This window comes from Astyanax mexicanus, chromosome 3 (genome assembly GCF_023375975.1).
Source record: "Astyanax mexicanus isolate ESR-SI-001 chromosome 3, AstMex3_surface, whole genome shotgun sequence".
NCBI classification, from domain to species: Eukaryota; Metazoa; Chordata; class Actinopteri; order Characiformes; family Acestrorhamphidae; genus Astyanax; species Astyanax mexicanus.
The window spans coordinates 8,220,370-8,232,126 of record NC_064410.1 but is presented as its reverse complement, the minus strand read 5'-3'; the positions used below and the strand labels follow the sequence as shown (position 1 = coordinate 8,232,126).

At 39.2% G+C, this 11,757-nt stretch overlaps 1 protein-coding gene across 1 annotated transcript; it reads right to left on the bottom strand.

The window, feature by feature from the left end:
* Positions 1 to 2,675: 2,675 nt before the first annotated feature.
* pde6hb (phosphodiesterase 6H, cGMP-specific, cone, gamma, paralog b) lies at positions 2,676 to 9,852 on the bottom strand. The gene is made up of 4 exons (XM_007239196.4): positions 9,707 to 9,852; positions 6,549 to 6,712; positions 4,674 to 4,714; positions 2,676 to 3,440 (listed from the first exon to the last, which is right to left on the bottom strand). The coding sequence occupies exons 2-4, from the start codon at positions 6,689 to 6,691 to the stop codon at positions 3,364 to 3,366; spliced, it is 261 nt and encodes an 86-aa protein (XP_007239258.1). The 5' UTR covers positions 6,692 to 6,712; positions 9,707 to 9,852; the 3' UTR covers positions 2,676 to 3,363.
* Between the last annotated feature and the right edge of the window lie 1,905 nt (positions 9,853 to 11,757).

The following is an 11,757-nucleotide window of genomic DNA, read 5'->3' as shown; positions in this document are numbered from 1 at the left end:
TCCCAAAAATGTTAAGACATTGAATGTAATGTTTAAGAGTTTAAAATGTTACCTTTGATTGGTTATAGATAGCTGTCAATCATTGGTAATCAGTTATTCGCCTGTTGATTGGTGCTGTGACTATGTGTGTGTGTGTGTGTGTGTGTGTGCCCACCCAGAGATAAGTGGGTGTGGTATTTTTGCTGCCAGAGGCGATGGAACAGGCTGTGACACACACACACACACACACACACACACACACACACACATTCAAACATATAGGAAGAGATACACAATACAAATCACAGTTAATCTGTGTGTGTGTGTCTTTGACCTGATTTGACTAAACACATCTGTGTGTTTTGCTGCTAGGTGACTCAAATCACACAGTGTGTGTGTGTGTGTGTGTGTGTGTGTGTCAGAGAGCATGTTTTAGCTTGCGGTGTGTGGAAACATTTCTTCAACCCAGATTTAAAATGTTGAAACTTCAGCTGTTCAGTCTGGCTGTCTAGTGTGTCGAGATGTGTAGTGTTTGTGTTTAGTGAGTGGGGAAATGTGTAGTATTTGTGTTTAGTGAGATGTGTAGTGTTTGTGTTTAGTGTGTTTTGTAAGTGGTGAGATGTGTAGTGTTTGTGTGTAGTGAGGGATGAGATGTATAGTGTTTGTGTGTGTTTTGTGAGTGGAGAGATGTGTAGTGTTTGTGTTTGGTGAGTGGTGAGATGTGTAGTGTTTGTGTTTAGTGAGTGGTGCGATGTGTAGTGTTAGTGTTCAGTGAGTGGTGAGATGTGTAATGTGTGTTTTGTTAGGGGTGCGATGTGTTTTGTTTGTGTTTAGTGAGGAGTGAGATGTTTAGTCTTTGTGTTTAGTGAGGGGAGAGATGTGTACTGTTTGTGTTCAGTGAGGAGTGAGATAAGTAGTGTTAGCGTTTAGTTAGTGGTGAGATATGCAGTGTGTGTGTGTTTAGTGAGTGGTGAGATGTGTAGTGTTTCTGTTTAGTGAGTGGTGCGATGTGTAGTGTTAGTGTTTAGTGAGTGGTGAGATGTGTAGTGTTTGTGTTTGGTGAGTGGTGTGATGTGTAGTGTTTGTGTTTGGTGAGTGGTGAGATGTGTAGTGTGTGTGTTTAGTGAGGTGTGAGATGTGTAGTGTTTGTGTTTAGTGAGTGGTGAGATGTGTAGTGTTTGTGTTTAGTGAGTGGTGAGATGTGTAGTGTTTGTGTTTGGTGAGTGGTGAGATGTGTAGTGTTAGTGTTTGGTGAGTGGTGAGATGTGTAGTGTGTGTGTTTAGTGAGGTGTGAGATGTGTAGTGTTTGTGTTTAGTGAGTGGTGAGATGTGTAGTGTTTGTGTTTAGTGAGTGGTGAGATGTGTAGTGTTTGTGTTTAGTGAGTGGTGCGATGTGTAGTGTTAGTGTTCAGTGAGTGGTGAGATGTGTAATGTGTGTTTTGTTAGGGGTGCGATGTGTTTTGTTTGTGTTTAGTGAGGAGTGAGATGTTTAGTCTTTGTGTTTAGTGAGGGGAGAGAGGTGTACTGTTTGTGTGCAGTGAGATAAGTAGTGTTAGCGTTTAGTTAGTGGTGAGATGTGTAGTGTTAGTGTTTAGTTAGTGGTGAGAAGTGTAGTGTTAGTGTTTAGTGAGCAGTGAGATGTGTAGTGTTACAGTTTAGTTAGTGGTGAGATGTTTAGTGTTTGTGTTTAGTGAGGGGAGAGATGTGTACTGTTTGTGTTCAGTGAGATGTGTAGTGTTAGTGTTTAGTTAGTGGTGAGATGTGTAGTGTTAGTGTTTAGTTAGTGGTGAGAAGTGTAGTGTTAGTGTTTAGTGAGCAGTGAGATGTGTAGTGTTACAGTTTAGGTAGTGGTGAGATGTTTAGTGTTTGTGTTTAGTGAGGGGAGAGATGTGTACTGTTTGTGTTTAGTGAGTGGTGAGATGTGTAGTGTTAGTGTTTAGTGAGTGGTGAGATGTGTAGTGTTAGTGTTTAGTGAGTGGTGAGATGTGTAGTGTACTGTTTGTGTTTAGTGAGTGGTGAGATGTTTAGTGTTTGTTTTTAGTGAGTGGTGAGATGTGTAGTGTAGTGTTTGTGTTTAGTGAGTGGTGAGATGTGTAGTGTTTGTGTTTAGTAAGGGGTGAGATGTGTAGTGTAGTGTTTGTGTTTAGTGAGTGGTGAGATGTGTAGTGTAGTGTTTGTGTTTAGTGAGTGGTGAGATGTGTAGTGTTTGTGTTTAGTAAGGGGTGAGATGTGTAGTGTATTGTTTGTGTTTAGTGAGTGGTGAGATGTGTAATGGTTGTGTTTAGTGAGGGGTGAGATGTGTAGTGTTTGTGTTTAGTAAGGGGTGAGATGTGTAGTGTATTGTTTGTGTTTAGTGAGTGGTGAGATGTGTAGTGTTTGTGTTTAGTGAGTGGTGAGATGTTTAGTGTTTGTTTTTAGTGAGTGGTGAGATGTGTAGTGTTTGTGTTTAGTAAGGGGTGAGATGTGTAGTGTTTGTGTTTAGTGAGTGGTGAGATGTTTAGTGTTTGTTTTTAGTGAGTGGTGAGATGTGTAGTGTTTGTGTGTGTGTGTTTAGTCAGTGTGTGTTAATTTGGCACTTATTGTTTGCACTCTTTGAACCAGAATTCCTGCATCAGTTTATTCATATTCAAATTCTAACAGTAAATGTGAACGCATTTCTGATTCTGTGTTGGCTTCAGTAAATATTTTACTCCCAGTTTGTTTAGATTGGTTTATTGTTTACAGTTTTATACTGTATTAATAACATCATATTTCATAATAAAAACAAAAACAAACATTATTGAAAATGTAAACTGAATTCTACCCTTAAAACGACAAATGGTCGTTTACATTATTGTGAGGAATGTGATTGGAGGACAGGTTTTATGGGACCGGATAGAGGAGTGGTGGGGGTTTACGGGGGGTTTACGGGGTGTTTACAGGTTTATGATGTGCATGAACACATTTCAGCCTGTTGGCAGTTTACACTTTATTTTAATGCATTACTGTTTTCATTAATACTCAATATTTACACCTCATTCACACAACACGAGCAAAACTGAACACACACTGCCACTAGGGGGCGATGCTGATTATCAGTTACTATCATGGCTATGATGAATGGAGTCGAGGTAGGATAGATTATAGGGGGGTGGGGACAGGAAGGAAGGAATCGTCTTATCGCAACGGATAGAGAAGTCAGTATAAAATATTATATAATAATAATAATATTAATAATATTAAAAACAATAATATGTTAATGTGCGTGCACTGATATCAGTCCCTTATAATGGCACACACACACGCAGCATGGTGTAACCGCACGACAGTGACGGGGGAGGACTGAATGGGCGGAGTCTGGTACAATGGGGAGTAGTCAAAGGCGTGAAGAAAAGGAGGCGGAGTTTAAATTATGCCGTATTTGGCCAGGTCGCTGAGCTCCATGTCTCCAAACGCCTCCCAGGGACACACGACTGTGAAATCTGAGAAACACAGAAAAAAAGGAGCATTCAGAATTATTAGCACCCAGGGGTCCTAAAGAGAGACCACACACCACCCCACCCAACACCTTCCGACACAGTGACCCACACCCTGTCCTAACCAGGACCACACTTAAAGTCCCACACATAGGCCTGTCAAGATAACAATTTTTTGCACATTATATTTTGTTTCAGACATTATTGCGATAAACGATATTGTTGGCATTTTTAGATCACTAATTTGGCACTAATAAAACAATAAATATCAAAACTAAGGAATTAACCAGTTTAAAGACAATAAGCTTTCCATTTCTGTTCACACGCCTAATTTTAGAACCTGGAAAGTTCCCAGCTGAAACCAGCTTGAAGTAGGTTATAGTAGGTTCTTAAGTGTATGTGTGTGTATAATGTATACACACACACACTGCGAAGTGCAGAGGCATGGGAACCGTGGGTCTGCCCCACACCTTGAAGTGCAGCCCCGGTCTGTCCCAGCTGGCCCGCATTGAACCGGCATAAACACCCTGCCTCAGCTTTCACTTGAGAGATGCGCTGATGGTGAATGGAAGGCTGAGGCAACATGAACCTAAGAGACACTAAAGTCAAGGGACTATAGCCACACTGGGCCATTACTATGTTTCTTTAAGTTGTTTTTTTTATTTTGATGGAGGCCATTTTTCCTTATAAAGGTATGTTTTAAGCTAATTCACTCCCTGTGTCTGTGTCTCTTTGTGATTCTGCACTAATGGGTCACTGCAGCCACGCCCACAGTCACACTAGTTGTAAGTGCAGACCCAATGGACGATATCACGATTATTACATTTATTGAGCTCATGTCCATTTATTGAACCATAAGTCGATAGTGTAGTTATTGTGACAGGCCTACCCACACACCTTTCCACCCAATGAACCACCCACCATCCCAACCACCTTCCCACACACAGTCCCACCCAGTGCACCACACACAATCCCACCTGTACATCTTCAACCCAAACCTATAACTTAATTTTGATTATTTATTTTTATTTTTAAGAGCATGGTTCTATGTGGAATTGTCCATTCCACCTTAAACAGGACTGCAGTTCTGAATCTTCCACACTGAGCCTCCATACTGGAGCTGCTGTTTAAGGTGGAATGAAAAGATAAAGTAAAGGCACTGGTTATAATATGGGTAAAGTGGTGGAGCTGAAGGACGGCAGGTGTGTAAAAGAGTTTGGTAAAGAGGAAAATGCTCACCTGTGCCAAGACCCTCCATTCCAGGAATGTCATCACCAAACCTGAAAGGAGCAGAAGGAGAAGAGAGAAGGTCAGACTTGATCCACAGCACCCTCGCCTGGTGGTAAAGAGCTTTCACCTCTAAAATAAATCTGTTGATACTGATTTATGTTTATTTTTGGAGCGCTAGTGTAGTTGCTACTGCTACAGTAGGTTTGGGGGCGGGGTTACAGGCTCTTTTATGCTATTGTGGGAGGTGTTATGTAATCTTTATTTGTGTGTTTTTATTGGTGACACTCGGATGTCTCAGAGAGCTTTACCATTCAGAACTTTATCCTGTTCTTTATCTGATTACTGAGTTCTTCAGATTGGTGAACAAGCTTTAGCAGAAAGTTCTGTTGATTATAGAGCACCATAAAAAGTTCCATAATCCTTCCACTAACCCATCAGCTCTACACAGAACCTTACAGAATTACAATATTATTACAATTAGTGCTGTCAAGGTTAATACGTTAACACTCACAATTAATATGGATACTTTAACACGTTTATGTTTTTTACACAAATTAATGTGTAAAGTTTGGCCCCAACCCCCTTCCATAATTGACACCTGCTGATGTATTAGTGTTTGTAATTTGTTTATGATAAAATATGGCTTAAATCTCTAACTAGCACTCTCTATCTTTCACTGCCATTGTCTGCCTTTCATCTGTTATTCTGTTTTAGGAAATCAGTAAGGACTCTTCTATTATTTTAGAAACGTGTAAATTCTTAGTTAATTAGTTTTCACATTTTTTTGTTGTTTCAGCATTTATTTATTTACAACCGGTCACAATTTTTAACCCGTCTTGTTTAAATCAACAGGTTAAACAGGATAATATATCTATTGACTAATACATTAAATTATAATAATATATAATATGTTATATAATATATAATATATAATATAATACTAATGCAAATAAGTTTAAATCTTTGGATTTTTAAGCAGTGCAGCCAGTACTGCTTCGTCTTTTTTTAGCATACAATAAATATGTCAGTAAATATTGTCCAAATCTACAATTATCAGCATCTTCCAATATAATTCCTATATTATCCTCTGTGTTTAGATGAGGAAAGATTGTGATTAATCATGATTAATCACAGAATACTGTTGTGATGATTCAGATTAAATGTTGACACATCCATTGACACAACTCATATATATATAGTTCCAGTCAAACATTTGGACACACCTTTTCATTCAGTGATTTTCAGAAAACAAAATACTCTGTGAAGCATTTAGATTCTTTTATCTGGGGCACTGTTAACTTGTGATTTCTAAGGCTTTCTTATTCTGTGCAACAAAGGTAACTCTTGCTCTTCCTGATTAGAGTCAGTTTTGTCATAACATTTTTTATGGTCTTTGTGACTGTACTTCTCAACTGAAAGTTCTTAAAATTTTTTGGACTGACTGACCTTCTTCAAATAGAGCTCTTCACTGTATACCTGTAACTCTACCGCTTCACAACTTTACAACTGATGCTCTCACACACTTTATTAAGAGACAAGAAATTCAAGAAATTAACTTTTGATGAGTTCAGCACAGCATTTAACTGAAAGCCTGAGTTCCAGGTGATTCTACCTCATAAAGCTGACTGAGAAAATGCTGCCAAGATGTGCAAAGCTGTCATTTAAGCAAGAGGAGCTACTTTGAAAATATTTGAAATTTAAAATATAAAACCTATTTTAGTTTGTTTACTAAATAAATCCATGTTTTTTCATAGTTTGGATGACTTTTGTCCAAACTTCTATATATCATTAGATTCATTTAGATCAGAATGTGTTTTAGTGTGTTGTTTGTGTGTGTGTGTGTGTGTGTGTGTAAAAGAGAGAGAGAGTGAAAGGGAGACCCACCCTTTCTGTCCGGGTTTAGGGGCTTTGCTCTTGAATGTACGGGTTTGCCTCTGTTTGAATTTGGGCGGGCCCTTTTTTGGGGTGGTGGGTCCAGCTCCGCCTGCTGGAGCCGCCAGGGCACTGCTTGCAGGTGCCGAATTCATCCCGGATCGGCCGTGTGTCAGCTGCAGAGAGAGAGAGAGAGAGACAGAGAGAGAGAGAGACACTGAGGGTTAGCCTCATACAGCAGCTGTTCACACTGTGTGCAGGTAGAGGAGGATGTTGGCTGTACTGTGATGTCAGCATTGCTCTCTGCTGCCCCCTGGTGCCCCGCAGTAATCCGGATTAGCACTAAAGCTAATCTTAGGCATTAGCCATGATCCCTGCTGATTGACACTCTAAGTGATTGTTCTAATTTAGGTTTGAAGATCTGTCCTGACTCTGTGTGTGTGTGTGAGTGTGCATGTGTGCATGCAGATTGTACAGGTAAAGGTCAGAGGTCATGCTGGCAGCAGGGTCCTGTAGGATTGAGGTATTAGCGCTGATCTAGTCTGTTCCGAGTTCTGATCCACCCTGCTGTCCATGTGTGTGTGCCAAACGTCAGTCTTTTACTGAACACTCTTATAGAATTCTCTAGAATCTCTAAAACACTCTCTAGATTTTCCCATCTGGGTTCAATAAAGTATCTATCTATATATCTTAGTACCTTACACCAGTGAACACTCCTGCATCCAGACCAAAACAGGCCTGATCTTTCTGAGCTGCACACAGCTAATGCTAACAGCTAATTTACAGAGCTATCAGAAAGTATGACTATGTGCTTGTTGATCACAGTGTCACACTTTCACCCTCTCATTGTTTTTGCAACACAGTTTGAAACTCCTTTTCACTTCTTTACACTCTCACACTCATGTTTTTTCACTCTTACACTTATTCCCTCACTCCCTTGCTTGCCTGCCTTCAGGCACTTTCACAGCCTCACTCCCTCACATTTTCACTCCCTCGAATTCTCTCTGGATGTAAAGAGAGTTGTGTTGTGTGTGTCTGGAGAGTGTGTAGTGCATATCTGGAGTGTGTGCTGAGTGTGTGTTAAAAGTGGATTTAGAGTATTATGAGTGTGTAATGTGTATTTAGAGAGTGTGTTCAGAGTGCATCTGAAGTATGCTCTGAGAGTGTGGTGTGTTTATTTTTGTTTAGTTTTGAATGTATAATGTGAGTTCTGAGTGTATTTAGAGTGTGTTTGAGTGTGTAGTGTGTTTTTAGAGTGAATTTCTAAGTGTGTTCTAAGTGTAGTATGTGTATGTTTGAGTGTTTTTAGATCAATTTTAGTGTGTTATGTGTGTTCAGAGTGAATTTGGAGTGTGTTCTGAGTGTGTAGTGTGTTTTTAGAGTGCATTTTAATTATTAGTGTGTAGTGTGTGTGTTGAAAGTCTATTTAGACAGTGTTCTGAGCGTTTAGTGTGTATTTAGAGTGCATTTGAAATGTGTAGAGTTTGTTCAGAGTGTATTTGAAATGTGTAATATGTTTTAAGAGTGTATTTAGAGTGTTCTTAGTGTGTAGTGTGTATCCAGAGCGTATTTGAAATGCGTAGTTCAGAGTATATCTAAAGTATGTTCACAGTGTGTGGTGTGTTTTTTCAAAGTGTATTTAGTGTGTTCTGAGTGTGCAGTGTGTGTGTGTTTAAGAGAGTATTTAAATTGTTTTGAGTGTGTAGTGTGTTTTATAAGTGTATATTTGGAGTGCTCTAAGTGTGTATTCAAGAGTGTATTTAAAATGTGTAGTGTCTAAAGTGTATCTAAAGTATGTTCTGAGTGTGTGGAGTTTTTGTTAAGTGTATTTAGAGTGTTCTGAGTATGTATTCGTTGAAAGTGTTTGGTGTTATTGAGAGTGTGTACCTTCCTCATGTTACCTTCATACTGTATCCACTTACAAAACACCCCCACCCACCCCACCCTTCGCTCTGCCATCCTCTTGATCTGATTAAAGTATTAAAGTCTTTGGTGACTTAGAGCTGATCCTGTGATGCATGTGAATGTATGTGTGTGTTATATAAGTGTAATCTTTAACAGACTGAGCACCTTTCCTAAAACACAAATGCACACACATGTATCTTTAGGTTATAATTCAGCCCAGTTTACTGAGTAACTAACTCATAAACCTGCATGTACTCTTATTAAACACCCCACATATCACTGCAAACCACTGAATCATACCCTGTAAACCACTTTATCATATCCTGTTAACCACTGTATCATACCCTGTAAGCCACTGTATCATATCCTGTAAATCAGTGTATCACACCCTGCAAACTGCTGTATCATACCCTGTTAACCACTGTATCATACCCTGTAAACCACTGTATTATACCCTGTATATGACTGTATCATACCCTGCAAACCGCTGTATCATACCCTGTTAACCACTGTATCATACTCTGTAAACCACAGTATAGCACTTACAGTAAGTCACTACTTAAAAGTCTGTTCTGTACAACATGACACTGAATACCACCATGTATTAAATTGCATATTATTTTATATTACCCTGTAATCCACTGTATAATACCCTTTATACAACTCCATAACATCCTGTAAATTACTTTAAACACCCTGTAAACACTGCATAATTAATTGTGCTGTAACACAAAATGCCACTGTATAATAATACATACTATTGCACTGTATACCACTGTGTAGTACACATATTCCACATGCAGTACACTGTACACAACTGTGTAGTACACCATTACACATGGTATAGTTTTGTATTATACTCTGTATACCATTGAATAATACAACATAGTACTGTTTACTAGTCTGTAAAACACTGAATAATACATTGTATGCCACTTTAAAGCACAATATCACTGTATGATATAAACACACCACAATCTATAGTACTTAGTATATAAAAAAAAACAATGTATATTAGTGTTTATAAACTACATAATAATCGGTCTAGTAATATTAATATTAATATTCTGCATATTACACTATATACTTCTGTATAGTACATTTTATAGTACTGTTTAGTACACTGTATAGTAATTCCTATCTCAAGATCACAGACAGCAATCTTGTATCTGTATCTGTATCTCTGAAACAGGTTTTTTTAAACACACTGATGTGCACCTGTCTGTGTATGTGTTTTGACTCGGGTGAGCTGTTGGCAGGCTTACCTGTCCGAGGTGTTCCTCTGGGACGTCTCAGTGAGTGTGTGGAGAGCAGCAGTGTGTGTATTAATGTGGGAGGGGGGATGATGTCTGTGTCTTTTATACTCGTCTCCTAATCCCTCCATCCTTCTTTCCTTTAAACCTCACATGTTCTCAGCCAAGGTCAGCCAACACACACACCTGTTTTCTCGGTTCCCTCTGTTCTCTCTGTTCCCTCTACCTGTGGATAGAAACAAGATTTTCATTAGACTTTGTTTAGCTGTAGTGTGTGTGTCTGTGTGTGTGTGTGTCTGTGTGTGTCTGTGTGTGTTGTTCTCCAGCCATGTGAGCTAGATTCCCCATCAATTAGTATTGGAGCTACAGGGCTAAAGTAGCTAACTGTTATTGTTACCTTATACCCCACCAATTAACACTGGAAATACAGAGCTATGGTAGCTAACTATGTATGTTTTCTTACACTCCATTAATTAGCATTGAAGCTACAGGGCTAAAGTAGCTAACTGTTATTGTTACTGTTGTAGAAAAGAAAATGGGAGGTGGGCTACCCCCACCTCTCGTCCGGGGTACAACTCCCCGGCGTGTTCGTTTGATAGAGAGAGTCAGACAGGTGGAGTGAAGCTGAAAGCAACCAAGTATTTATTACAAAGTACTGAATATTCAGGAGAACCAATACATATAAGACAGTGTTACAGCCGTCTCAGTAAGAGTTCTGACCCCCTCTGATCTGACTCCATGTTTTATACCCAAAATGACGTAAGCCTGTTGATGAGGCGTTGTTAAAATCATCTCATGTTAGCATGCACGTGTTAATACTGAAGTTTCACGTGTCTGACTGGACCACTAGTGTTTGACCTTGACTGTATTCTTCCAGAATGGAACCTCATGGCACTATCTGTGTGTGTGCGTCACCCCCCGCTTTGAAGTAGAGGTTTTAGGGAGGCACTTGCTCATCAAGGCCGCTTTGAACTAAGGCCTCTTCTGTAGCAATTTAGCCCCGTACCAGTCGAATTGATGATCGTTAGTTAGGGTCATGCAGTAAACAAAAAATAGTTCAAGCCTGAGCTACATCTCATATGTTATATGTTAATGTGGGTTAATCTGTCATATAATAAAGTCTGTGTTAGTCACATGCCATATCAAACAATGTTTTACTATATGTGTAAAGGATATATTGTGATTATTGGTTAATCTTTTATATAAATGCGTGTAAAATACACTGTGAGTAAAAATGATCAAATATAATGTGAGTATTGGTTAATGCCTATAAAATACAAGGTTTCACACAATAATTATGTAATTATAGATACTAAGATAAGTAATCATTATTGAAAGATATTTGTCAATACATTCAAGGTAAAATAAACCGTTACTCTTTAATTCTCCCTTTTGACGTATCAACCAGATACGTCAACACATCGTAATTCCTCCAAATATGTATTTACATATGTTCAACACTTGATAAACATATGTGTGAACATTTAGCTAATGGTGGGAGCGAAAACCTGTTCCGGCAGCCTTCCAACCAATTTATGACAGGAAAAATTCTCCCACGGTCCCTCTGCCACCAGGCGACCAAAAATTCGAACTCTATCAAAGGAGGAAGTGACATCATTGCAATAAAGTCATCCCCAAGACTGGTTGGTTTCCAGCATTTCCTCCAGCTCTTCCTCACACTCCAGTATAGGTCGGTTTATCTGTAGCTCTAACTTTGATCCATCCCACAGGGTCATTACCACTTACATCCACCCGGACCCCTATGAAAAATGATTTTTCCCCATTAGGATCAGATTGCCACTCTAATGCAATGGTTATCAGATTATTTATCGGACCATTATCCCTTTGTATGTTAATACTATTCCAGTTCTCCCGCTCACGAGTCGCCCAGCGTTCGCTTGGATCCCAATTAACATGCGTTGACCTAATTACGGTTTCCCACTTGTTACAAGGTCTGGCCTTGTAAGCTGTTTGGTCGGTGTTATGAGTGATTCTCATGAAGCTGCAGGGAACATGTCCATGACAATTTTTTTTTAAATCAGTACTCAATTCACAAAAACTCC